We start from the raw sequence: 27,887 nt of genomic DNA on the forward strand, positions 1-27,887 counted from the left end.
GACCCCAAAGACGCTGTACACAGCAACAGCCCAAAGCCATTCTCAGGGGATGGAGTCCCAGCTCAGCCAGATCCAAGCCACTCACATTTTCTGCCTGCTTTCCCCATCAGGATGCAGTCAGATGTTCTGCAGGCTGGAGATAAAGTCCTGCCAGTTCTCTTTGACTCATCCTCTGCTGCTGGAGAAAAACTACCAGACGCAATGATGAGTAACCCTGGGCTGTGGCACCTGGAGCCAGGGTGCTCTCGTGGGGATCCTTTTGCTCTTTTTTCCATCTGTTCCTCACTGCCAGCCCTGTGGGCCGAGACCCCCTGAGCTCCTGCCCCGTGACAGCCCTGTGCTTTGCCTTCTGCCCTTCTCCCTGGTCTCCAGGGGTAAACTCACCCCTTTGAAAGGTGTGGTGTTGCAGGATGTCCATGCCCATATCAGCACTTTTCCCTTTCACCCCTACTCACTGTTCTGCCAGTGTTATCTACCAGCATCCTGGGGCATGTTGCATTTTGTCCAGCAGACAAACTCCCTGATTCACTGAGTGCAATCTGGGACCCCACTTCAGCTGCAGGGATAAAGGACAACTGAGCACAGCCTGGTGAGAAAGCATTGCACAGGAAAGTGCTGGCACCAAAATGAGCCAGGCTGCCAGCTCTGTGTCTATGCCTTGGGTTGTATTTCATATACACACGCATTTTCAAGCTGTGCTTGCAGCCTTTGCTGAGGCTTGAAATCACATCAAAACCGGTGTCTCTGCAACAGGGCCTTACTTTGCCATTAAACAAACCCAGACTGCTGGAAAGGCTGTGAGGATGTGCACGCCTCGGGTGCCTGGGAGTGGAAAAGTCCGTGCTTCCCTCTGGGCACAGAATCAGCCTGCATGGAAACAGAGCAGCAGATAGAGACCCACCTGGGCACCTTCCCATGCAGCCTGTCCTGGTGTCTGTGTGCTCATCACTGGCAGTAAATTTGGTCCTTGGCCTCACACAAATGCTGAGGCCTCTTCATCATTCTCCCTTTAGCTGTCTTCCTCTACTGGATTCCATCCATGATGGGATGCTTCTTTCCCCTGATAGCACCAGCAGCCTCAGCCTCCTCGCAGCCCCAGGCCCTGCTCTGATGATCACAGTGCATTTAGTGGCTATGAGGAAACCCCTCTCTTCCTTTACACTCCTTACAGCATGCCCTGGGCTCTCAGCAGACACTTTGGATGCTAACACTCCCTGTGTGCACCCTGTGGTGGCCTTGGGGATGCAGGGAGGCTGTGCTCCTGCCGAGCAGCTGGAAGCACCACCTGGTTGAAGCCCTGTGATGGAGCTGGGGCAGGGCAGCGTAGGATGCGCTGGTCCTGGAGAGAGAGGAGCTCTGGGATACCCTGGTGCGTAACACAAGACGTGGTGTTTCACAGCAGAAGCCCACCGATCTCCGTACTGAACTCCTGAAGGAGAACAAGAGCAAATCCCAGAGACCCCGACCCATCCTGCTGAACAGACCCACCTCAAAACCCTTCCAGCTCCCAGCCCGGCCCCCGCTCAGCTCCCCGAGTTGCAGCAGTCTCCTTCAGCCCCGCGGGTAGGTAAGGAACCCCCTCCAGTTCCGCAGCACGGAGCCGGGGTGCAAAGTCCGGCTTCCTCCGTCCCTTCCCGCAGGCGCCGGGGGAAGGCGGCAGCGATTCCCGGGCGGAGCGCTCCTCTCCCGGCCCCGCTCCTCTCCCGGCCCCGCTCCGCTCCCTGCCCCCCGCACCGGAGTGGCTGCTGCGAGGCCAAGCCGCGCCCCGCTCCCCCCGGCCCCGCTGTATATAAAGGCGATGCGCCCCAGAAGGCAGGTAGCGGCGGGGCAGGCGGCTCGAGCGGCCGCTCCGCTCCCTCCAGCCGAGTTTTAGCAAAAAGAAGGAGGGACGGAGGAAGCAGCAGCAGCAGCAGCAGCAGCAGCAGCAGCAGCAGCAGGGACTGGCTCCTGCTTTCTCCCCCCATGTGAGCCGGGACGATGCTGCCGCTGCTGCTGCCGCTGCTGCTGGGCGCCCGCGCGCTGAGCGCACCCCCGGGGGACACGGCGGTGGTCACCCCCCTCCGCCTTGACCCCGACATCAACGGGCGGCCCTACTTCAGGCGCGGCCCCGCCGAGGCCGTGGTGTTCCAGCTGTCGGCTTTCGGGGAGGATTTCTACCTGCATCTCTCCCCCGACGCCGGATTCATCGCCCCCGCCTTCGCCGCGCACTACCTGGGCTCCGCGCCCGGTGCCTCCCGTCCCCATCACCTCCGCCACTGCTTCTACTCGGGGGATGTCAACGCCGACCGAGAGTCCTTCGCCGCTCTCAGCCTCTGCGGGGGGCTCCGGGGGGCTTTCGGCTACCGGGGAGCCGAGTACACCATCAGCCCGCTGCCGGGAGCGGAGCACGGCGGGGCTCATCGCCTGCAGCGCCGCAACGTCGCCCACCCGCTGGGTGCCTCCGCGTCGCGCTGCGCCGTGGGCTCCGGGCTCACCCCAGGGGTGCTGCAGGCTCTGGAGAAATACCGGGGGAGAGCGGCCGGGGCGAAGGCAGGAGGGAGGACCAAACGCTTTGCCTCCGTGCCCCGATACGTGGAGACCTTGGTGGTGGCCGATGAGTCCATGGTGAAGTTCCACGGGGATGACTTGCAGCACTACCTGCTCACCCTCATGGCCACGGCCGCCCGCCTCTACAAGCACCCCAGCATCCGCAACCCCATCCAGATCTCCGTCGTCAAGTTCCTCCTCATCGGGCAGGACGACAAAGGGCCCAAAGTCACCAGCAACGCCGCCCTCACCCTGCGCAACTTCTGTGCCTGGCAGAAGAAGTGGAACAAAGTCAGCGACAAGCACCCCGAGTACTGGGACACCGCCATCCTCTTCACCAAGCAGGTGGGTGCGGATCCTTGGGGAAGGGTGGACGACCCAGCAGGGCTGCCCTCCTCCCCTTCAGGTGTCCTGCACCCTGCCACCCCTCCTGTGTCCCTACCACCCTGCACCCCTCTCCCAAGGAGCTCGCTGTCTGGGTTGGATGGTTGGGAGGGAGCCAGCACTGCAGAAATCTGACAGGGGAGCGAGGCCAGGAGGTGCACAGAGGCAGGTTGCCCGTGCACCCATGAAACTGCCACTCAGCCCCCCGTTGGCAGCCAGCTCTGCCACCCAAAATGCAGGGCCTGAGCAGGGCAGTGACACCTGCCAAGAAAAAGCCTCTCCCTGCTTCCTCTGAGTCATGCACGAGGTCCTCCTGAGAACCTGGAGCTCTCCTCTTTGCCCTGGCTGCTACACGTGGACTGAATTCAGGGCTGGAAGGACAGCCAGCACTCAGCCCAGGGAACAGAGCCTGCTGCATCCCTGCTGGGCTGCAAGGAGGCTTTGCTGTGCTGCCCTTGTTTCTTGCTAGAAATGTCACCATGATAGACACCAGCAGCACCAGCCCTCAGTTGCTGTAGGGAGGGGAAGAGGATGCACCCCTTTCAAGGGGACACAGTCACATTTCACCCCAAACACAGCGGGTTTGGCCAGCAGCGGCAGTTTGCATTTTCTCTTTCCCCTGTCCCTGCCCAGATGTCTTTGGATTAGGGACAGGTCAGGAACTCTGCTCAGCAGTTCTGAGGCCATTCCCAAAACTTCTTTCCAAGTCAAGCACACGTGGGTGGGAAGGGCGTAGCTTCCAGCTCACTCAGCACGTGTTAGCAGCAGTGATGCTGTGTGGGACGTGAGACCCCGGCCCCAGCAGGGGCTGCATCCCCTGGCTGGGTGTAAATCTGCTGGAGCTGCTCCTGCCTGCACCAGCCAGCTGTGAAGGGGAGGAGGCAGCTCCGTGGCTGGTGGAAGCCTGGTGAGGTCAGCGGAGCTGCACGTGGGACAGAGCTGGTCCCAGAGATCTGACAGCCTCTCCATCCTGCAGCATGCAGCATGGCCGGGCTGCATTTTTTACACATTGCTAAGCCATCCATTTCTGAAATCCCAAGGCAAGCTCCATGCAAAGGCACACGATCAAGGAGACATCTGCCTTCCTTGAACGCATCCATCTGTGGTCCCCCGACACCCCAGAGCTTATCTCCCTGCCAAAAGGCTGTTACATAAGACCCCGACTTAAGTTTCACTTCGAGCTCGGTTGATCGGCAGTTTCCAGTTGTGTCAACACGTTGCTGATGGATGGGCTGTACTGCCTGCACTCCCTGCGCCAGACCTCGGATTCGCCTTTGGGGAGCTCAGTGCTGCTCGGCTGGGTGGTGTGGATGTGCCGTGGGATTTCTGCCTTCCTACCTGAGCTGGTGCATGCTGGAAGGACTGCAGAGCACTCATCCTGCTGATGCCCCTTGGAAATGATGTTGCAAATCACAGAGAAACGTTTGACCGCAATTTTCATCATCCCCAACCTTGATGTCCACCAGCTGTAACAGCAAAGGCTTGCTGAGCCTGCCATCAGCTGAAGGGATATTACACCAAAGGATGTCTTGCAGTAGCTTGGCATCACGGGGGAGTTTAGAAACCCAACAGTTTCAGCACTTTGAGGAGCTCACACTTTTGGGATTGCTTTGGACACATGCACTGGGGAGCATCGACAGTTGGGAGAGCGCTTGTGTGATGGCCTTGGCCTCTGAGCATGGGAATGAAGGTAAAAGCCACAGGGATCCCCCTCAGGTGGCCTGCAGACCATCTCGAGAAGCTTGCAAGAACAGCCTTTGGAAGGTGTCCAGAGATGAAGCTAGGGCTCCTGGTTTTATTTCTGGCAGTCTGCACACAGAGGACGTGCCAGGTGTCAGTGCTTGGGTAGCCCTCTTCCCATCCTGGTGTTCACCCAGGAGTTCCTTCCCTGCCCTCCTCCCATTCCCCTACTGCTGCTCCCATTCCACTCCCTCAGCCCCGGAGATACATTTGAGGGGTTTTAGGACCCCTTCATTAGAGCCCAGAGCTGCTTCCCCTGGGGCTGTGGTTGGGTTCTGAGCCCGGGCAGGGGGGTGATGGAATGCCCCACAAAGAGCTTCTCCTTCCTGCAGCCCCACAGCCAGCAGGCGAGGCTGGCTGAGAATGAGAAGTGGGTCAGTGTGTCAGCGCAGGTGCTGGGCTGGGAGCCAACAGCTCTCTGTGCCGGCCAGGAAACAGGAACTCCTAAAAGAGCAATGAATAGGGAGCGGCTGCTCCTCCTCACCTCCCTGGGGCACCCCATGCACCCCACATCACCTCCAAACCCACAGCGCTGGCACTGTGGCATCCTTCTCATGGCCAGGTGTAGCTCTGGACCTCACGCTGGCTGGGATGTGCTGGTTCCCACTGCGGGATAGGGATACTGTGCATGAGACAGGACCTGGGATTCAATGGGGTCCCAGTGGATGCGGAAAGCTGTTGTGAAGCAGAGTTGAAGCTGTTTATAAGACAGGGTTTTCCACCAGCCACAGCAGCCAGGATGGATTCTGGGCTCAGCTGTTGGAGCCTCCTCACCACCTCACAGCACCTTGCCAGCCCCACACCCCATGCCTCGGCTGTTCCTCTCCCACGAGAGCGGTCCTGTCTGCTTTTTGCAGCCCTGCAGCTGCTGCTAAACCCATCTCAGCTCTGGCCGGGGCTCTCTGGCGTTCTTGGGGCCATTACCGATAGCTGAACCTGCCTGCATGGGAATGCCTTCAGCCTGGAAACCTTGCTGGAAATGTTGGCAGAGTGGCTCCTGTGAGGTTTCTAGCAACACAGGAACGTTGGCTGGCTGGGAGCTGAGCATGAATCACACTTATTTATAGCATGGGAGCACCCGGACAGTCCCTTACGTTTTCTTTTCATGTGGAAAGCTGCAGCGCTTCTCCCTGCCCTGTGCACAGCTGCCACTACAGCTCCATGGGATAAAATACCCCAGGGGTGAAGCTGCAGGGATCCATCCACCCTGCTGTGCTGCTTTGGGGTGTGCTGGCCAAAGGCAGTGATTGCAGATTGAGAAGAAATCACAGCACTGCCCATCCAGGAGAACACGGCAGTGGATGAGAGCAGGGTTTGGCTGAGCCCAGGATGGGCAGTGCTGCCTTTGGGGTTGGCACAATATCTCTTGGAGAGGAGTGGAGGGATGGGAGCGTCTGAGGTTAACTGCTGGGCTGCGGCATGTCCTCAGCCAGCAGCTTTTGGTTTGCAGTAGCACCTGTGGATGCTGGGGGTGGCATCCTCCTGTGGTGCTGGGGTCTGGGCTGGCTCCTTGCATCAGCTGGGCGTGCTTGCTCCTGGAGAAACATCAGTTGTCATTGAGGACACAGGAGCAGTTCCCTTAGCATGCTGGGCCTGCTTTGGGAGCTTCTTATCGCTAGGAAATGGAGAGATGGCTCAGCTGTCAGCCAGGGCCAGGTCTTTCCACTGACCTGCCTGGGTCCAGACCTTGAGCTCACAGAAGGATGGAGCCAAGCTGGCTCCTCTGCTCCGAAATGGGCTCCACCCTGCCTGGAGGAAACGCTGACACCGAAGGCACAGGAGGATGCTGTGTGTAACAAAAGGGTCACATGCAAAAATGCCACTGAGTCACCGTCCCTGGAGGTGTTCCAGAACCACGGAGACGTGGCACTGAGGAACACTGTCAGTGGGCACGGTGAATGATTTTGTGATTCTGTGTTTCCTCCGCGCCCTGGGGCTGCGAGGTCCCCATTCTCTGCAACTGACACCTGCCCAGCAGATCTGGAGCCGGGTCCTCCGGGGGTAAAGGGGCTGCGGTGGGAATAGGGCCAAGTACCAACCCCAAGATTAACCCCTTACTTCTCCACAGGACCTGTGCGGTGCCACCACCTGTGACACGCTGGGCATGGCCGACGTGGGCACCATGTGTGACCCCAAGCGCAGCTGCTCCGTCATTGAGGACGATGGGTTGCCCTCAGCTTTCACCACGGCCCACGAGCTGGGTAAGGCATGCCTGGGGGCTCTGCATGGGACGGGGTGCTCTGGGTCCCAGAACACTGGGGGGATGCAGTGCATCGCAAGCCCTGCATTTTTAGAGAAATTGCATTTTTGGTCTGAGGGCTGTGCTTGCAATGGATGTGCTGCCCTGCCTCATGTCCTCAGTGTCACCAAGCCTCATCCTCCAGCCCTGCTTAGTAATCAGGAGCAGCAGCAAAGTTCAAAATAGCCCCAGTTCAGCCTACGGAAGGCCAGACAATGACAGGCATCCGGAGAGGGGAAACTCCACCTCAGCTGGGGGGAGGAAAGGGCTGAGAAAGTGAAAGGCATCACTGTTGTGATTGCTGGGTTTCCAGAATTTGAGAATCCTGAAATAGCAGAGAGGGATGCTGAGGGAGCACCGACTTCTGGAGACACTGGTGTGGTTCCGCAGGGTGAAGGAAGAGCTCTGATCTCCTTTTCTTTGAGGTTTCCTTTGACCTTCTTCAAATGATGGTCATCCATGATGCAGATGGGAAAGCACGTTGGAAAGGCTTGGGGTGCTGCAGTCAGGGTGGCTCACATGCGCCTGTCTTGCAGCTTCCAGCACCAATGTTCAGCCCAAGCCAGGGCTTTTGCAAGCTCTGTGCTTCCCCAGGCAGCTCCTCCTCCTCTTGAGCTGCCCACAGCCTTTGCAGTTGTTACAAGGAATACCATGCCCCTTGCCTCAGTTTCCCCCTCTACACAGAGCAATGCCAACTGGGGTTATTCACGTTCTCCCCCTTTCCATCTCCCAGGCCATGTCTTCAACATGCCCCATGACAACGTGAAGGCCTGTGAGGAGGTCTTTGGCCGGCTGAAGACCAACCACATGATGTCTCCCACCCTCATCCAGATCGACCGTGCCAACCCCTGGTCAGCCTGCAGTGCTGCCATCATCACCGACTTCCTTGACAGTGGCCACGGTGAGCTCTTCTTGTTCTCCTATCCTTGTCCCCATGCTGTCCTTATCCCTGTGATGGGGACAGGCTGTTGGGGTAGGCAGCAAATTTCTCCTTGCTCTCCCAATCAATCGAGAAGGAAACAGAGAGCTGAGTGGTGTTTCAGTGGGCTGAGCTGGGGCTGAATGCAAGGTAGCTCCAGTCCCATGAGGACCGGCTCAATGTTCCCCTCCCTGCTTCCTCAGGAGATTGCTTGCTGGACCAGCCCTCCAACCCCATCCCACTGCCTGAGGACCTGCCAGGGACGAGCTACAGCCTGAACCAGCAGTGCGAGCTGGCCTTCGGTGTGGGCTCCAAGCCCTGCCCCTACATGCAGTACTGTGCCAAGCTCTGGTGCACCGGCAAAGCACGCGGGCAGATCGTGTGCCAGACACGGCACTTCCCCTGGGCTGATGGCACCGGCTGTGGGGAGGGACGCTTCTGCCTGAAAGGAGCCTGCGTGGAGAGGCACAACGTCAGCAAGTACAGGGTGAGTACCTGCGAGTCCAAAAATGCCCTGTAGACGATGGCTTGGCACTTCTGCACGGGTGCTGGCTGAGCAGTCTCCAGCAGGGTCCTACAAAGGGGATAATAATGGAGGAAGGTGAGGAGAGAGCAGGGATAGACAGTGCAAGCAGGCTGGATGCTGCTATGCTCCCATAGAAGACGTCCCATAGAAGATCTGGGATAGGCAAGCCTGCAGGTTTTGCTTGCAAATGCATCTAGCAAAAGGATAGCTGTGAGTCCAGAGAGGGGCAGAGATGGAAGCCATGAGGACAGCAGATGACGCTGTGCCACGTCCCTGCAGGTGGATGGCGGCTGGGCCAAGTGGGCGCCCTATGGCACGTGCTCGCGGACGTGTGGCGGTGGGGTGCAGCTGGCCAAGCGTGAGTGCACCAACCCTGTGCCTGCCAACGGGGGCTCCTACTGCGAGGGTGTCCGCGTCAAGTACCGCTCCTGCAACCTGGAGCCCTGCTTGGCTGCAGGTAAGGGCAAAACTTGCCAAAATTCATGACCTGACATCAAAAGGCGCTGAGCCAAAGGGGAGCCTGGCTTCTTGTGCGTATTGGTGCCTGTGAGCTGAGTGGGATGAGCTGATTGCAGCTGTGAATCCTCTGCTCAACCCACTGCAGAGGCACTGCTTGCATCTCCAGACCAGCTGAATTCCGGCAGAGTCGAGCCGCCAGCACACCAAAACCCCAGACTTGCCACAGCTCCTTGGGTGGGGTGGAGGAGAGCCAATCTCCAAATGTCAAATTCTTTGATTGTTTCAAAGCGCTTGGAAACACGGTGGAAACATGCCCCTAAATGTGCCCCCTGCAAATGTCAGAGGTGGCCTTGCCATTTGCAGTTCCCTGGCATCCTTGTGTCACTGCATTGTGCAAGGAGCAAAATCTTTCAGAGTTGCTGCGCTGAGGCTGCTGGCTTTGCACGGCCACCCTTAACAAGCAGTAACACCTGCCCTAGGGCAGTGGTCTGTGCCCCATCTGATGCACACTGTGTTCCTTTCAGTGCCAGGAAAGAGCTTCCGAGAAGAGCAGTGCGAGGCATTCAATGGCTACGGCCACAGCACCAACCGCCTCACTGCCTCCGTCTCCTGGGTTCCCAAGTACTCTGGCGTCTCACCCCGCGACAAATGCAAGCTCATCTGCCGGGCAAATGGCACGGGGTACTTCTATGTGCTGGCACCCAAGGTTGGTGAGGGCTGGGGGGGCTGCAGGAGGACTCCAGTGCATGAAGCAATTGTCTGTGCTTGGTGGACAGATGGATTTTTGTGGGTTAGAAAAGATGGGAATCCATCAGGCTGGGTTGAAACAGCGCGTGTGCATCCACTTATTTTCTTCAGTGGTGGACTGGGTTCATGGAGGGTCTTCCTCTGGGTTCATAGAACTGCCTGTAGGGTATGCCTATGGTCCTGCTGAGAGGCTGGAGCAGAGGATGATAATTATTGCACTGAGGAAGTGGTTCACCTCCTGGTCTGGAGCCCCGCTGCATTAGCGTAAAGACAGTGATGTAGCAGAAGCAGGAAGCAGTACTGCATGGCTCTTCTCAGAGACCCCAGAATGCTCAATTGCAAAGCAGAGAGTGAGCACGGTACATGCCAGCACCTCCTGAGGTCCTGCTGGGCTGATGCTGAGTGGCTGCAGTGGGACGACTGTGGGGTGATGCAGGGTACAGCTGTTGTCTTGCTCGCTCTCCTGCAGGTCGTGGATGGCACCCCGTGCTCCCCAGATTCCACCTCAGTCTGTGTCCAGGGTAAATGCATCAAAGCGGGCTGTGATGGGAAGCTGGGCTCCAAGAAGAAATTTGACAAGTGCAGTGTATGTGGAGGAGACAATAGGAGCTGCAAGAAGGTCTCGGGCTTATTCACCAAACCCATGTAAGCGCTGGGGGACCACATGTGAGTTCTTCTCTCCCGTAGGGTGGACGCAAGAAGGTGGTGGGGATGGTGACGATCAAATCCTCCAAAGTGCCTGCTCTGAAGTAGTAGTGCATGCTAACAAGCCCATGGCTTCTAGTGACGGAGCCAGCTCCGGCACAGCCACACTGCTGAGCTTCTCGTGTCTGGGTGAGCACAGCCTAGATGAAACTCAGCGTGCAGAAATAAATCTCCATGGGATGGAGGAGATAAGCTTAGGGTTGGAACTGCTGCCATCGCAGCGGGTGGGAGATGGGGACACCTGCAGCTCTGTGCCTCATGGCTCGTCCTGCCTGCTTCCTCCTTCCAGGCACGGCTACAACTTCGTGGTGGTGATCCCCGCCGGAGCTTCCAACATCGACATCCGCCAGCGGGGCTACAAAGGGCTGATCAGCGACGACAACTACCTGGCGCTGAAGAACGGGCAGGGCAAGTACCTGCTGAACGGGCACTTCATCGTCTCGGCCGTGGAGCGGGACCTGATGGTGAAGGGCAGCGTGCTGCGGTACAGCGGCACTGGCACCGCTGTTGAGAGCCTGCAAGCCTTCAAACCCATCCAGGAGCCCTTGACTTTGGAGGTGCTCTCCGTGGGGAAAATGACGCCTCCCCGGGTGCGCTACTCCTTCTACCTCCCCAAGGAGAGCAAGGATGACAAAACCTCCTACAAGAAGGAGGGCAAAGCTCCTCCGGATCTCAACAACAGCGTCCTCAGCTTGTCCAACCGCTTGGATGGGGGCAGGCCGACCTACAAGCGTCCCTCCTACAAGTGGGCAGCGGGCGGCTGGGAGGCGTGCTCTGTCACCTGTGGCAGTGGGCTGCAGAAGCGAGCGGTGGCTTGCCATGACTCCTATGGCCACCCAGCCTCCGAGTGCGAGGCTGCCCAAAGGCCGGTCGAGGTGCGGTCGTGTGGGGAGCCCTGTCCGGCCTGGGAAGCGGGACCGTGGGCTCCTTGCTCCAAGAGCTGTGGGAGAGGCTTCAAGAGGAGGATGCTGAAGTGTGTGGCCTCCGGTGGGAGACTGCTGCCCCGGGAGAGTTGCAGTTTTCGGAGGAAGCCGCAGGAGCTGGATTTCTGCACCTTGAGGCCATGCTGAGCTGTGCCAGTGAGGATGAACATGGTGTTTCTCGGGCAGCGGCCATGGGTTGGGAGAAGGGGAGATGTCCATAGCACATATCGAATGAGGGTAAAAAAGGGAAAACAAACAAACAAAAAATAAAGGGACCTGGGTGCGGGGAAGGGCGCACAACCAGGTGATGAGAGGGCTTTCACCGAGCAGGTTGCTCGGAGGTGAGCAGGAACCAACCTACCTCGAAGCTGCCGCACACACAGGGACCCACGGCTGGGAGCCGGAGGACAGACAGACGGAAATCACTGCCAGGATGGCCCCCAGGACACACAGAGGGGACACCCCCGCATGGCTCAGACAACGCCTGCCCCGTCTTCCCAGGGCCAAGCCTACCTCCCCCTTCCCGATTTTCTGCGTGGGACCAAGCCAATTTACCTACACGATGATGGCAAGTTGTACTGCCCAACAGGGTGCTGGGTTTTGTAGGGACTGTTACCTTCAGGGCTTGCAAGCCTGTGTGCATGTCAACGGGGATCCCAAGTGCCAGGCTGGGAGGTGGTGGCTTGATTCTCATTTTCTCCTCGTGTTTATGATCTGACCAGTGTATACTTTATGGTGCTTAACTCTGTGTTGTTTAACACGCTCCCTGTGCTGGATACAAACCTGGCATGGAGGGAGTAGCATTGGTTCCAGCAGAGCCCCTCCTGGGGCTAAGGTTTTCCTATGGTGCTCTGGGGAGGCTGAGACTGGCTCTTGGCTAAATGGGTGCCCAGAGCACAGCCAGACGCTCGTTTACACCCTGGTGCAGGGAAGGGTGTAAAGCTCTTTGGGACTAAAAGGGATCACAGTGGAGGTTCAATGTGAGCAGTAATTGCAGAAATAACCAACTGTACTGTAGCATCATAGTGCGGTGTGCTGGAGCATCCCTGCCTGTTGCTGGTGCTTGACTCTGCTCTGGAAATGGTGCTCACAGGGCCAGCATGCCATGCCCAGGCACTCTGCTCCCTGCCCCACTCCAAGCTTCAGGGTTATTTGGGGCTGTTCTGATCCTCCTGCTCCTGCAGAGCATCCACAACCAGCTGCATCCTCCTGGGTTTTGTGCTAGGGCTCATTCCATACCTCTGCAGTGTCTGGAGGCTGTCTTACCTCATCACAACCCTGCCACACACCTTCCACCATACGCCTTCTGCTCAGATCAAACCATCAAGGATCATTTCACATTTTGCTTTCCCACTGATGAAGGTCCCTTGGAGGGAGCTTGCTATGGACCTCTTGACTGAGATATGTCACTATTGGGAAGAGCAGAAGGGTCGACCCCAACTTTTGGGTAGGCTGCTGTCTCAGCAGTGAGATGCTTGGAGTCTGCTCAGCACATGTGGAAGCTCTTCATGCTCCACCAAGCCTCCAGCAGTGGTCAGAAGGGTCCCAAGGAACAGCAGAAACGTTCTCGTGGAGACCTTTCCCACCAGCTTAGCACATTTCTTGTGATGCTGTTTGCAGACCCACCCTCCTAGATTTGTGTAATTCTTTTTTGAGCACAATAATATTTCTGGTCTCCGCGATGCTTGATAGAGCCAGGAGCAGATGTTGTGGTTGCTTTGCACAGCGGGGATGGGATTTAATGTTCTAGGAAATCCCTTCCAGGTCTACATTCCCATGAACGCATCATCCATTTTCTGGACAGTTTTCCTGCGTAGCCGAGCCTGCAGTGCTTTCGTTTGGGGACAGAGCTCCAAGGAGCTGCCCTTTGCGTCTTGCCATCAAATCGATGGCTTCCAAGCCACCGAGGAACTGTCATCCTTGTCCAATGGGGGCGAAGGATGGGGTGGGAGGGACTTCTTGAGTGCAGTTCTTTTGCCAAGTGTGCAGCAAAAGGATGGAGATGCCTATTGTACTGGCTGCTTTGTGTATACCATGTATACTAAACATCGATCTCTGCTGTTTGTGCATCAATAGCAAACCTGAAATAAAACCGTATTTAAAGATCCACCTTGCTCCAGGGGGCTGTTTGTGCCCCCTTGTGTGTTTGCTTGGGCGGCGTTGGCAGAGTACATGCTGGCTTATTGCAGCCCCAGCTCATTAACTGGAGGAAAAAAATTGGAAGGTCCGAACACATTATTCTGAATATTATGGCAATTTGTCTTGCTTCTGCTGTAGAATTTGTAGTTGGCAAAAAAAAAACAAACCCAAAACATCATGTTGGATGAATCCATGCAATGGCAGGACTCGCCCGCACCTGGGAGCGATTGCAGCGAGGCTGTGCCACGAGGCTGGTTTTGCTTTAGCCTGGGATCGGGATATTCTTCAGTCAGAATCACAGCAATATAGAACATAGAGTTAAATGGATGAATGCAAACTGGAACAGTGCTCTCACATCCTGGAACAACTGTGTCCGCGCATACCACGAGCTGGGAGTACCCATTCCCGACGTGCTCCTCTGGCGTCATTCATTCCGTTCACAGAGCAAAGCAGGAGCCTCTTTCCCACCACCTCCAGTGGGCCCAGGGAAGGCTGGGGGGTTGCTAGGTGCTTACAAAACACTCAGCAGCTCCCAGCCCTCCTCTGGGCCAGCGGTGAGATAAGGCACTGCCTGCTAATGGGCCACGTCTGCTGAGGGATGCCTGATGTCACTGCCTCAGCTTTTATTTCCCCCTGAACAATTGCAACTTTCTGTGCAACTATGCTGTAACACTTTGGCAGTTTTATGAGGTTTTGTTTTTTGCATAAGGCAGAGCACATTTCCAATACCAAAGCAAAGCACAACAGCCCTGACTGAACACCTTCCCCTCTGCAGCCCGGTGACAGACAGCTCTGCCTCACCCCATGAGAAGCTCAGTTTCAGCCCCAAGAAATCCCACACTGCAGCAGCTCCAACTGCACACAGCTTTATTAACAACAGAGGGCTTGCACTTCCGGGGCTCATCGATAGCCATATGTAACCTGAACAAATCACCCAGAGAGATAAAAACGTGCACAAAGGAAACATTTACCTGGGAGGGAAGGAAGAAGCCAAGCGCTGATGCCAGAACCCCAGTTCAAAGGGAAGGTCTGTGTTTAGCCAAGTTGTGGTCTGTTTGCTCAGGGCCCTGCTTTGCTGGGAAGGCTGCAATTACTTAACGGCTCAGGGATAAGGGCAGGCACCTGGAGTGGGGTGGGGACAAGGTGAGCTCCTGGGGAGGGAGGAGGAAAGCTGCAGCCATGTGGAAGTATGGGGGTGGCAGACATGGGGATGCAGGGCACGTTGCTTGTTCCAAACTGCTGGGACGCTTGCATTTCCCCCATTATTTTAGCCTCCCACCCCTTTCTTTGTTCCTGTATGCTTCTCCAGACATCAGCTTTTGCAGAAAGGTGCTGGGTTGGGCAAGATTCTGCTCTCACCCCCTGTACCTTTCCTTACAAACAGAAAGCAAAAAGCATGAGAATAGAATCCACCCTCGTGGCATAGCTGGTATTCACAATGAGACATTCAGAGCTTCAGCCTCTTATAGCAGCACCTATATTGTAAGTCATGCTCCTTACACAATGTCACACACTGGGGTCTTACTGGGCAGGAGGGTCCCATGGTGCCAGATTGAGTGTTGTGCCCCAAAGCTGCCCCTCATTGAGCCCAGGTACTGAGGATCCCTTTGGAGGAGGGAACACCCCCTTTCTGTTATCATTGCCATTAATGTTGCTCTTTCTTTCTGCCTGGAGACAAAAGCACCACCAGACGTATTGGGAACAAACAGTGCTAATGGGGAACACGTGGCCCAGCCAGCAGCAATGCTCACGTGAAAATACTGATGTGGAGCAGCGATGGGGCACAAAAATGCATTTCTATGCCAGGATAATTGATTCCCCCTTTGCCACCATAGGCTGCCGGTCACTTGCAGCAGACTAAACTTCCCCCCATCATCTTCCCCAGCCAGTAAACTGACACGTTCCCACAAGAATCCATGTGAGTTTTGTTTTTTTTCCCCTGTATTTTTTCTAATTATACAACTCAACCAGCGCCAAAATCTGTCTGGCCAACTCGAATCTGGTAGCAGAGCTCCTGTACACAAGGCCAAGAGAATCACCTCCTTGCTGAAGGGCAGCAGGTTGGGAATGTACTCAGACAGAGCTCTTTGCAAGGCTCCAAACAGAGATTTCTATGCATGCATACACCTCCAGAGGAAGGTTGGCATTGGCTGCCCATGTCAGCACTGTGCCTGGAGGTGAAGGCATGAACTGAGCCCATCAGGTGGCTGCTAATGACTGCAGCCCTTAGCTAGGGAAAGCACCTGGAAATGGCAGCATGGGGCAGTGGTGTGAGCCCCCAGTTCCTCCTGAGGACAGTGCTGTTGGGTTTGGTGTAATTAATATCGAGTTCAGCCTGGGGGACAGAAGGGCTCCCAAGGGCTTATTTAATGTGGCTTGATTCTTTATTTTTTGAAGTGTTTTAGTTTCTCCCTTGTAAATGAATTTAGCGCTGAGGAGAGGTGTTGGATTGGCAGCTCTGGAAATACAAGCCCTGAAGGGCAGATGTTTTGGAGTCCTGCAAGTAACAGCACTGCATGCGATCTGGGTGTGAGGGCAATGACTGGCAGTCACTGCAACAGCTGCTATGTGCTCTGCACTCATAGATACTGCTGTGAGAAAGCAGAGCACACTGCCCACAGCCACCAGGCACTTGGGGACACTTCTCAGTGTCCCTGCACTGCTTTGGCCTGTCATGCAATGCCATATTGTTTGCACTGCATTCCAAGTGCAGTGTGCAGGCTCCAAATAGCAGAAATAGGTGTTGGCAAGATCCTGGTCACTCCAGGGACTGAATCATAGAATCATAGAATCATAGAATCACCAAGGTTGGAAAAGACCTAAAAGCTCATCCAGTCCAACCGTTCACCTATTACCAATAGCTCCCACTAAACCACGTCCCTCAACACAACGTCCAGCCTTTCCTTGAACACCCCCCAATGACATGTGCTGTCCAGAAGCAGCCCCATGTGCTGTGTGGATGCGGTCAGGACATCTGGAGTGGGGATGGAGGGGAAAGTGCAGTGAGGTATGGTGATCTACGTGGGCATCTCGTACACCCAGGGAGTTTGGGAAAAGCCAGCATCCCCATGCTCTGAGTGAAATTTCCTGCAAACACCCAGGGTCAGGGCTCTGAGCACCTCGTGGAGCTGTGGGTGTCCCTGTTCAGTGCAGAAGAGATGGGACTGGATGGCCTGGAAAGGTCCCTTCCAACACAAACCATTCTATGACTCCATGGTTCTAAGAAAGTAGGGTGTCCAAAGGCTTCATCTACCTTTGGGCTCCCTCTGGATTTAGGAGGAGTTTTGGGTTTTGGGGTATCACCATGGTGAAGCACTGCCTTGATTGGGGCAGTCCCAAGGTGCCCATTAACCCCTGCCTTCAGCACTTACTTTTGAGGTGAGGAAAAACAACCACAGAGGGAAACAGGGACTGAAAGACAAGGAGAACCTGGACGGTGCTGTTTTATCCCAAAGGCAGAGAAAAGGAAACAAGGCAAAGGAATGAAAACAAGGGAAACCTCGAGAGGGAGACATGCTTGGCAGCCCCTACTGCCTCGCTCTGCAAACACGGAGCAGCTGTTATCCCACCTGGGCCTGGATGCTGGCTTCTCTGCATCCCTGGAGCGTCACGGAGCAGCGGAGATGCTCCACGAGTGCTCAGGGCACAGGTAATGCACAGCCCTGAGAGGTGATGGGGAGAAAGGAAACCACTTTTATGTTGTTCAGAGTGAGCTCTTTCTTTCTCTATTTTAATTTTCGGTTGTATGAAGCTGTGGGGAATGTGCTACCTTTTGAAAAGGAACTCTTTGGGTTGTTCCCTTTTTCTTTGTGATCTACATTACCAGTTTTGGGGTTTCTCAGGGCCAAACTGCATGTGCCATCACCCCTGTGCCCAGCAGAAATCACCAACCCATCATCCCCAGTTCCCATTGCCCTCGCTGGCTCTGTATTTAATGCATTACATGGGAAAGCAGAGCTGGTCACTTGGCCCCAGTGGTGGCGTTGGGTTTTTCTTTGTGGTTTAAGGCCAAGCTAAAGGGCAAAGGGATTTGGGAAAAGAGTGGTGCTTCGGGGTGGGCGCTGGCTCTGGGTAATCCCTAATCCCACAGCATGTGGAGAAATCCTGGCTTTGGGACACCACAAACACCATCAATCCACGTCAGCGTAGCGGGGTGGAAACAAAATAGGGGGAATTTGCTTCATAGGAGGGGAAGAAGCACGAGACAAGGTTTGAATCGCAGGGGCTGCGTGTGAAGGAGAACAGAGCTGGCAAAAATGAAGGGAAACACTAAAACCCCTCCATCTGTGGGAAAAGATGGGGTGGACGCAGCCCCTCTGAGGGACAACCTAAAATCTGGGGGCTGCCTGCAATGGAATGGTTCCTATTTGTCTGGGGAAAAGCAACGTCTGCTCCAATTAGCGCGTCGCGTGCGCGTGCGGGGGAGGAGATGTTTTTGTTTCCTCTTAGGAAGAAAGAAAAGAATTAATAACAACAACAACAACAACAACAAAGCACGAAACGAGCTCTGTTGCAAAGCCAGAGTGCTGTGTCAGAGAGACCGGGATCCAAACGGTTTCTCTGAACCCTCCAAGAGGAACGGAGCATCCAACGCGGCTGGAAAACGGAGCACTACCTCCTAAAGCTGCCCTGGGGGAGGCCTTCAGTTGTTGAGGATGATTTTACAACTCCCCACAGCTGGGAGTTCAGGAGCAGATGCCGACGGGGGCTCTGGAAGGGTTAAAACCATTCCGCCTGTTCGCACTGTTCCTTCTTAATATCGCCCTTGAATAAACAAACAGGCGAATCCCACCCTCTCCCCGGAGACTCTTACTTGGCTTGTTTCAGAGAACAAATGATAATTATTTGCCTTCATTTATTTATTTATTTAAAATTTCATTGTCTCCTTTCGGCAGCCATCGGGATTGAGGAAACCGAGTGACAAAATGAACAAGGGAAGCCATAAACTCGAATTAAACAAATCACTGATAAGCCCAGAGCAGAAAGGAGATAAAAACCCGATGACATTCCCCTCGTGGCACAGAGGCTGGAGATGTTGATAAAGCGCAGGGAGACGGATGGATGCAGCCAATGGATGCCAGTAGGTTAGGAGATGCAGGCGCAGCCGTGTCCTCCTTGTTCTAGACATTAGGACTGGCTTTTTGGGGATAGGTCAGGAAAATATCAGATAGATCAGGACGTTTGCAAGAAATTCCATTGCTTTGCTGTAGCAGAGGCTGGTTGGCTGCAGGGGATACGCAAAGCACTTCACATCCTCAGGATTCAGCCCTTCGTCTGCTCCTCTGCTTCTTTCCAAGGACCGGTTTCAGTTTCTGGGGAGGAGAGCAGTGCTGCATCACACAGCTCCCCAAGGGGGGTGGGGGGGGTCACCATTCCTGGGGGTGTTGCAGAGCTGTGGGGATGTGGTACTGAGGGATGTGGGCAGTGGGCACACTGGGTTGGGCTGCGTGGGGATGAACAAAAAGAGTAAAGGAGAGGTGGTGCTGCTGTGGATGTGATGGCATTCATGCGGTTGGAGCTGCACTGAGCATCCCCCAGGCATTCCCACACCTCAGCAAAGAGACTCCACGTTTTCCTTCTTTGGGAATGGGATTCGTGTGCCTTTCCCCTAATCTCCCATCTGAGAGCCCCTCAGAGCCGATAGTGAAAGACTTCCCCCTGCATCAGGATTGCTGCTTTGCGAGATTAAAAACTGCCCCTCAAGGAATCCCCCAGCCATAACAAAGCCATTTGCTAAGATAACATTAGTTCAGCATTGGGGCTGCTCATGGCACGCTCAGAGGAAGCACTCGGATGGCTCCTGTGGCCCTGACCAAAACCAAATGCATCCACAGACCAAATGGACCACCTGGCACGTCCCATGGATGCCTTAAGTCACTTACTGGGTTGAACTGGGAAAATCACTTCTAGACATGCCTAATGGAGGGAGAAAGCAGAGCACAAGTTTGTGCCCTTTTGCACGTGATGGCAATGGGATGCTTTCACAGCAAGAGAGATCTGGGGACAGGATGGTGGGAAGAGCTGCTACTGTTGGATGGGGTTGCATCACTGCAGGGGAAGGGAAAAGGAAAACAGGAGTTTGGAATCAGGGTGAAATTCCTCCTGGCTCTCTGCTTTCTTCAGAAATAAAAATACCCCAAATAGCCTGAGAACGAGGCTGCTCAGCAGATGGTACTTTGCCCCTTTTGGGATGCTTTCTATCTTTGCAGCTGGGAATCCATTATGGGAATCTGATCCCAGGAGGCTGCAGAGCTGCAGGCCCAGGAGCTTGGGTAGCTTGGGAAATTTGCAGTTGTGCCCTGCCCTGAACCTTGGATGTGAGCCCAGCTCTGATCTCGCTCCATCCGAGTGCCACTGAGCCCCTTCCCCAGGCTGCAGCTCCCCAGCCAGCCAAGCTCTACAAAGCCACCCCAGGTCCCACAGTCTCTTTCTGTCCCAAACCATGTCCCAGTCCCCAGCTTCTTTGGCGGACTGCTGCATCCAAGCACGCACCATATGTGCTCTCATCAAAGCATTTCCCAGTTTCCTTTCCCAGCACTGGTGGCTTCCTCCAACCTTTTCTTGGCTGTCCCTATTCCTGGAGACATCTTGTGCTCAGCACACTCTATGGATGAATTTTCCATGAATTTTTAGGAACACTTGGTGAGAAGTGCAGTGATTCTGTGACCAAAGCTGGAAGCAGATGTTGGAGAGATGCATTTTGGTGCAGTCACCAGTCACCTCAGCTCAGCATCTCCTGCACTGCATTTGGGAGCAGGAGCAACAGGGACGAGATGTTTTCAGAGCCATGAGACATTGTGGGAAAGCCAGCTGAGCTCTGAACAGCTTCTTCCTTTGGGTTTCCTTTGAAAGTAACTCCCAGTTTAGCGCCTGCTTTGCAGAGCTGTGTCTGCAATGGTGCCTGAGCCCAGAAATCAGGGTGTGATTTGGGGTTGTGCTGTAGGCTGCAAAGGATGGAGAGGAAGACTGCAACCCTTGGGATGCTCTCAAGTGCTTAAATGGTTTGTGTTTACGAGAGCTAAAAATATTTCCTCAGGGAGGGAGAAGGGACAGAAGGTCTGTTTGCTCTGTTATCACTTGTAGGCTCTGTTTTGGAATGAGGCTTAAATAGAAATAACATGGTATTAAAGGTTAAGTAAAACACAATCAAGCAGCATCCCTGCGTGGCACAGGGCAGCTGGGATGAGCAAAGCCCCTGCATGGCCCTGGGGACAGAATAGGGACGGGGATCCCAGCCCTCAGAGCTGCCACGCATCCCATGGCCATGCTGGTACCTTGCTCAGCAATGCCTGGGTTCCTGCCCTGCACTGCAAACTGCAGCTGGGCCAGGAGTTTCTTGATTGAGCTCTTCTTCCCCCCGGACTCAGATGAAAAATAGGAATCTAGGGACACTGCCCATGGGAAGAGGTTCTGATGGATGCTCTGGAAGCAAGGGGCTGGGTTCTCCTCCAGATGGGTCACATCACCCACGGTGAGCTCAGGGTTTGCAGCAGGGTGAGAGGGGGGCAGCGCTGCTCAAGCTTTCTTTTTAAAGGGCATTCTGTTTCCAGTGTGAAAAGGGAATAAATCAATGACTCTCATCGTCCTGAGAAAGGCATGTCTGTGCCCCTGCACCATGAGACCCTTGTGTTGCCCCCTGTGACACTGTATTGGTGATGCACCAACAGACACAGGCTGGGCATTGTGCAATGTGTTCCCAACAGCCCAGCAGTGCCCAGCCACGCTGCAGAGCATCAGCACGGCCCCCCCAGTGCCATGATCCCCTTGGGCAATCAATGGGACATTGTCTGGGGAGAGCTCTGGGTGACATACAGCAGAGTGGAGCGGTGGCACAGAGGTCAGGAACGTGAGGACGGTCCAAGTGCCTTTCCCCTGCGCTCATTAATTCTATACATTTTGCATAAATTCCAGCACAACGAGGAATTTGGGAGTGCTACCAACCCATCTGCTTTGAACCGGCACTCTGGTTCGCAGGAAGGAATGTTACTGGGAACAACTCCGTGCCTAAAATTGGGTCTGATCCAAATCTTGCTGCTTCACCCTTCTTTCTGCTTTGAGCTGAGACCAAACCTGGGACTGAGAAGAAATTTGGGAAAGAGAAGAAAGTTGAGCAACCTGAGGCTGTATTCACATCTGAGCCTCCCAGCTTACCCCGATGCTTCCAGCCCCTTGTAGATGGATGGGCAGTGCTGGTGATGGAGGAGACAGAGCCAGATCCTGGCTGGGGAGTTTAGAGAAAGAACTTGTAAATGGAGAAAGTGATGAGCACACAGGGATGCCTTTCCAACAGCCAGGAGCAGAAGAAATAGGGAGCTGACACCCATCTTGGAGGGTCATGCGTCTCCTGATGGGCCAAAGGACCATCTGGTGAAAGGATGGGGTTTTTAGAAGATGCCCATGGCAGCAAGAAGGCAACACAGGGACTGAGTGGCTCTGCTTTCCAATTCCTGCTTTGTGCACAGGGTCTGACTTTCCCAGCTTGAATTCCTCGTGTCTATTCAGACCATGTCTGACTTCCATCCCAGGCACGTCTGTGTGGCTGCTTAGGGAAAACAAAGCTGGGAGGACGGAGATAACATTGCTGATGTTGGAAATCTGTGCATCCCTTGGTGCTGGGAGATACCTACAGCAAGTAGGGAGCTTTCTATGAAAAATCACAGGTTTTGCTAAGGCTCTCAGGAAAACACTGCTCTCCTGCCAACCTCACATCGCATCAGCGCTTTGTAGACAAGATCTCCCTCTGTGCCCTGCATGGATGGATGTGTTTTTGCCTTGGCCCCACCAAACAGCCGTGAGTCAGCTAATCCAAACCAAACAGCACGGGGAGCGGGAGGTCAGCCCAGTGCACGGCTGTGAACTCAGAAACAGCACCTCGAGCAGAACCAGGGATAAAATCACAGCGCCACGAGCATGGCAGTGCTGGGTGTCAGCGAGGACTGGTGCCAGGTCAGGGAGCACCCGGTGTGACACTGGGAGATGGTGACTTTTCCCATCCCCTCTGCAACCTTTCTATGCAGATGCTTCCCACCAAGAAGCCTCTGCATTCACTTCACCACTGCCTTCTTGTTGCATCCTTCTTATTTTTGGGGTCATTTTCACCCCTGTTTTGCTGGCTTCCCTTTCTTTCTTACCCTTCTCTCCTCCAAAAGCATCCCTTGGACACGCGCAGAGAAAAAAGTCCTTCCAGCCAGCTGCCAGCTCTGCCTTTGGCCTCTTGCTCCGGTTTCATGTTTGACTCTAATCCCACAATTTATACAGCGGAGCCCTGGGCCAAACCCAGCGTCTCAGGAACCTGCCAGAAACCTCAGCTTTTCCTAAGCTCTATAAACAGTTTCCTGCCTCCATCCCTGCACCTGCTGCCCATGCCGTGCTGCCGGCCAGGGATGCTGGTGGCATCCTGAGGATGGTGGTACCCTGGGGATGGTGGTACTGTAGGGATGGTGGTACCTCCAGGAGGGACAGGATGCCCAGGGGTGCTGCTCTGCTGGATGGGATGCCCTGTGCTGCATCCCCTTTGCTCTGCTTGGCAGTATCTGGGGGCTGTGAAACACTCACCCAAAGCCTGAGCAGTGAAAGAGTTCGATTCCTCAGAGCATCTCAGGGCAACCTGGGAGAAAGCAGACAAGGAGTTAGGGGAGGCAGGGACAAGGAGAGACGTGTAGGTGTCCCAGACACCAGCGACAGCTGCTGGTGTGCAATACAATCTTTTGAAGTGGAGCTGCAATGTATTTCTTCATGTTAGTTTCCTTCCCCTATGTTTTCAGAACAACTAAAATCCCAGCGATGCAAACAAGCAGCAGGAGTGGGGCCTGGGGAAAGCACAGAGTGGGGAGATCTCTTATTGTGCTTCTAAAACGCAGTGAGGACACTGCAAATTACGGAGCACCATCTGCTGGCACCTTATTTATTGACTGCCTCTTTCCTTGTGATGCAGCACTGGGGCAGCACTGAAGCAGCTGGGGGCATTATACAAGGGTGAACCCAAAGCACGGTGAGATGAGAAAACCAGTGGGCAGAACATGCTGGGTAAATGCACAGAGGCAAAATCCCACTCGCCCCATCGAGGGCAGGACTTCACCCATAAACCTCATCCTAATGGGGAGTTCAGAGCTTAAATTCATTAAACTGATGGTGTCCTTCCTGAGCGCGAGATTAAAACCAGGAGACTTTGCAGGTCTCTGCTGGCAGCATTCGGGGCTCCAGTCGAACAGGACATAAAGCCATTTCCTCCTGTATAAATCACCTGAATGCTTTTAGCTCACCCCGAGACCCAAAACAATGCTTTCAGCTCAGGTTTGCTCCTTGGTAATGCGTGCTGGCAGCTGGCCCCATCAGTCTCCGGCACAGACATGTAACTCAAGCCTCTGACAAGTGCTGATTTAGAGCTTCAGCCAGTAAATCAGCATAAAATCATCGGAGTGCTTGCTCATATTTTTCCAAGTGGGGCTTTCTCACATGCAAGGCAAAAGGTCCTGGGACCCACTGCTCACTATGGGACACCAACCTCAGGCTGCTGTGTCCTGGACCCTGCAAACTGCTGTCAAATCCCCACAGTGTGCAGGATGGAGATGCTGGGAAAGCAGTGCAAGAGGGCTTTCTGCTGTGGAAGCCGTTTGTGCATGCATGAAGTTGGCACTGCACAGCTTTGGAAGCCCTTTGCAGCGCAGGGAGCTGAGGGTGCACTAGTGGGGTGTGTCGTGCTATATGGGATGATGCTGGGCCACTGTAAACGAGCCAAGGGCTGTGTTTCCCAGCATGGATTTCTCTCCCGTGGGCTCTTCTGCTGGCACTAAAGGAATGGGAAATTTGCAGTACTTCAAAGCCCCTCTGCCACTCTAGGCTGTGTGATCCAAGCCAAAGTGCAGCCCCAATCCATCATCCAAAGAGGGATGTTTGTGTATGTGTGTGAAATGACAGACTGGAGAGACCCGGAGCTGAAAGCCAGATGCTTTCCCCAGAAATAAAACGGGTTAAGGGCTTTAAAATGCAGGAAGAGCCTGTGAAGGAAGCACCACTGCAGTCAGTGGCTGTGACAGCCCTGGCCCTGGGTCCCAGCATCCCAACAAGCATCGACTGCCATCCTCTGTGTGCTGAGGGGAGACAAAAGGACACGACCCAGACCTCTCAATCATTCCACATCAGTAAGACCTTAATGGGGGCAGAGAACTGCAGAAGTCAGCATCCCCCATGGGTTACAGCTAACGCTTCTCCAAACAAACACCCATCAGATGCTGATAAAAAGTTGCTTTCCGTAAACACTCTGTTTATTGCACTGTCCCACTGATTCCTCTGCTGTCAAAACAGAAAGGCAAACGAGAGCAGGGCTGAAACCCATCCCAAAGTCCTACCAAGCTGTGAAAGCATTTGGTGACTTTGTTCCTGGCTTGGATTTCTTTTTTTTTTTTTTTTTTTAAATTGTTTGGATTTGGTCACAAGCAGGAAAAGCTGATCTCATGACAGCTGAAAAAGCCCCGTGAGAGCCTGAGCTGTGAGATCTGATGTCACGCACGGGCAGTCCGGGAGGGAAGGAAACCTCTGTGTCAGCCCAGAAAAGCGGGCAGCTCAGCTCGCCTTGCCTCCAGGCAGCTCTTGGTGGCACGTGGATGCCTGAGGCTTGTGCCTGAATGGTCAGCCCCAGGGAGGGGCTGGGGCTCCCACCAACATCCCATCCAAAACCTGCCTGAGAGGTTGGCACGCAGGCTGAGTCAATGGAAATAGGGTGACAGAGCCATTCAGGTTGGAACAGACCTCTAAGAACATCCCATCCAACTGCTGTCCCACCCCACCGTGCCCACTGCCCACCTCCCTCAGTGCCACATCCCCACGGCTCTGGAACACCCCCAGGGATGGGGACCCCATATTGGGGAGCCTGTAAAGATCAGTGCCAGCTGCCACCCAGAAATGGGGGAACAGCAGTTGTCAGAGAGCTCAGAACCCCCTCAGCTGCCAGGTGCTGCGCTGTGCACACGTGAAGGTGTTTCAGTGCAGGGAAGCATTCAGGCTCAGGCTCTCGTTCCCAAAAGCCGATGCAAAGAATCCTGTTTCACTCTATACACTGCGATTAGCCACGTGTACAATGGGCTGACCACTGGTATGCGTGGCAATGCCAGAAGTAAATGAAACTCCTCCCTGGGGAGAGGGCTCCATTGCTTTTGGCTGCTGAATTTGTGAAGTTTTTTTCACTATTTTTTTCTTTTTTTTCCCCCAAAATGCCTCCTTGGAAAACACCTCTGGATTTTGATGTGAAGAAAAAACAAACCCAACGCTTTTGGTTGTGCAAGGAAAGAAGGAGGAAAAAAAATCATTGATATTCTTGAAAGCTGGATGATTTAACCAAACATGGGAGAAATTGAATAGCATCCACAGCCATTGGATGTGCTTAAAAGAGCTCCGTGAGCCTCCTGACAGGAGGGCAGCCTGCTGACACCTTTCACATGCAATGAGTGCAGCTCACTGCTGCAACAGGAATAAGAGATGGGGAGGGAGCCTGGGTGCTGGGAAGGCAAGGATACAGAGGGCTGTCCCGCCTCAAAGCACTGGTGTGCTGTGGGCTGCCTCTATTCTGTGCTCATACACTGCAAGAAAGGGAGGGGGGCAAAAAGGGCATGAAAGAGAAATGGACAGGAAAGTGAGAAGTGGTGGTTTGCACTCTTTAATTTCCTTATCCAAGTGGAAGCTGCTCTGCTAATGTGTGCAAGGAGTGAATACCTCCAAATCTTCCCAGCAAATGAATAAAACCAATAATATTCACAGAACGTGGATTCGACTGATTTGCCTCCGTGTGTTTGGACTGAGATCTGACAGCTCTGGATCCAAAGGGGAGATCTGTGTTCGACTTCCTTGGCTCTGGATCACACCTAAGGAGCTCGTGTTTGAGCAGCATCACCAAAGGCCTTACCAACACACCTCCACTGAACGTTGGGTCGCTTTTCCCTTTTGGTCCACAAATAAATTATCTGCCAATAAATGGAACCAGAAGTGGCTTGGCCAGATGTTCTGCTGGGGCCCCAGGGAGTTGTGGTGCAGAAAGGGTAAAATAGGAGGAAAGAGAGAAAAAAAAAAAAAAAGAAGGCAAATAAAAGATAAAATATGAACATGGCAGCTCCATTGGCTGCTCAATGCCGGCGTGGGACCCCCGGCTGCAGCAGCTGTGCCCATTATAGGGTGAGGTGCAATGCCCCAGCTGGGAGGCCGTGCCAAAAGCAGGATATGGGAAAAGACCATTTTCAAACACAGATGGATTAAACCTTGATTCCTTTTTAAATGAGATTTTAATGCGCTGGCTGCACGCGGCCGATGGATATGGGAGATGCTGGCTGGACATGAGATGGGTTGGGGTTGAGTGTCCCCAGGGCACCTTGCTGACCCCATGGTCTCCCATGGGAGAGGCACACTTTGGTGTCCCTGTGCTCTCAGCCCTTGTGCTGAGCTGCAAACCCTGGAGCACAACGCTCTGCAACCCACCAGAACCTACAGAGGGGAGATGGACAGATGGAGCAGAAGGACCTTTGATTTTGTTGTGTTTTTCCAGCTGGAAAGAGAAAGAGAAAAGAGAACGTTCCCACAGAGGAAACACTATTTACTTTTTTTTTTTTTTTTTTCTTCTTTTTTTTGCTTTTTTATTGTGGTGGAGCTGAACTGTAACAAGTCACTTTAGCTCTGTTGAACGCAGGATTTTCTCACTTTCCGGTAAACTGCAGTTACCATGGAGAGCTCTGAGACAAGCCAAAGGCAAAACATTGGAAACTACACCCAAACTCACCGCAGCCATATCAAACAGTTAATTAGAAAGGCCGTCCATGTGTTTCCCATTCCCTGGAATGGTTTGAATCAATTGCCCCGTGATTTATCACCTGTTTTCTGTGCGAATGGTTCAGCTCTGCTCTCGTGCATGTGTTGGAAGGGGGATCTGTGCTGTGCAGCAAAGGAGGGGAGGGAGATATTAAGGACTTGCAAAAAAAAAAAACCAACAAAAAACAATCATCAAATAACCAATTCTGCTCCTTCCTCCAGTCTAAATCTCCCCCCGGAATGATATGCTCTGGATTCTGGTGGGATTTCTATCCCTTGGCAACTGAGAAAAAAGGAGAGACAGCTTTTGATTTTGGAGCACGGAGGATTACAGCTCACCGGGCCATGGCAGGGCTGTGCTGTGCAGGGCCCAGATAGGATTCAGTCCCAGCTGCTTCTCTCCCCTTCCCTGTCCCCATCCCTGCATGAAGCAGAGCCCATCCGGATAGGTGGCTGCAGATCCTCATCCCTGGGTTGCATCTCCTTTCCAGGAACGCTTTTCCCCACTTATCTCATGCCTTAAAACCCACAGACCACGGGGTTCCCCCTTGGTGGCCCATGCATCCCGTTGCAACCCTGCTGGCAGGCATGCAGTGATGGCTGATGGGCAGTTGGTGAAGCCTTAATGCCCAGAGCTAAATTCCCAGTTGGGCTTCATCCCCGCTCCCCCTTCACAAGGCATGGGGAGAACACACCTTGGTCCTGCCTTGTGCCAAGAGCTTCAGTGCAGAGTTGGTTTCTCCTAGCATCCAAAAGCAGCAAGAGATGGTTTGGAGGAGATCCCTCTGA

At 54.2% G+C, this 27,887-nt stretch overlaps 2 protein-coding genes across 3 annotated transcripts in view; one reads left to right on the forward strand and one right to left on the reverse strand.

Moving 5' to 3' along the window:
• The first annotated feature begins 1,977 nt into the window (after positions 1-1,977).
• On the forward strand, positions 1,978-13,275 carry ADAMTS15 (ADAM metallopeptidase with thrombospondin type 1 motif 15). The gene is made up of 8 exons (XM_042831867.1): positions 1,978-2,871; positions 6,719-6,851; positions 7,623-7,790; positions 8,012-8,295; positions 8,614-8,791; positions 9,318-9,499; positions 10,010-10,185; positions 10,535-13,275. Exons 1-8 carry the CDS (start codon positions 1,978-1,980, stop codon positions 11,313-11,315), a joined length of 2,796 nt encoding a protein of 931 aa, XP_042687801.1. The 3' UTR covers positions 11,316-13,275.
• A 4,873-nt stretch (positions 13,276-18,148) lies between these two features.
• The window catches only part of SNX19 (sorting nexin 19), a 103,142-nt gene continuing 93,403 nt past the window's right edge, over positions 18,149-27,887 (reverse strand). For both annotated transcript variants that reach the window (XR_006171025.1, XR_006171024.1), the window contains one exon: positions 18,149-22,914. The gene's annotated coding sequence lies outside the window, so the exon portion shown is untranslated. The remainder of the gene's footprint in view (positions 22,915-27,887) is intronic.

The sequence above is a fragment of the Centrocercus urophasianus genome, unplaced genomic scaffold, assembly GCF_019232065.1.
Source record: "Centrocercus urophasianus isolate 14NV4802_14NV808 unplaced genomic scaffold, USGS_Curo_1.0 seq_37, whole genome shotgun sequence".
NCBI lineage: Eukaryota > Metazoa > Chordata > Aves > Galliformes > Phasianidae > Centrocercus > Centrocercus urophasianus.

Excerpts from the sequence above, each read along its gene's own strand:
- ADAMTS15 (XM_042831867.1), top strand. The coding sequence starts at position 1,978 with ATGCTGCCGCTGCTGCTGCCGCTGCTGCTGGGCGCCCGCGCGCTGAGC. Across the intron at positions 7,791-8,011 it reads CTTCCTTGACAGTGGCCACG|GAGATTGCTTGCTGGACCAG; the intron begins GTGAGCTCTTCT and ends CTGCTTCCTCAG. Across the intron at positions 8,792-9,317 it reads GGAGCCCTGCTTGGCTGCAG|TGCCAGGAAAGAGCTTCCGA; the intron begins GTAAGGGCAAAA and ends TGTTCCTTTCAG.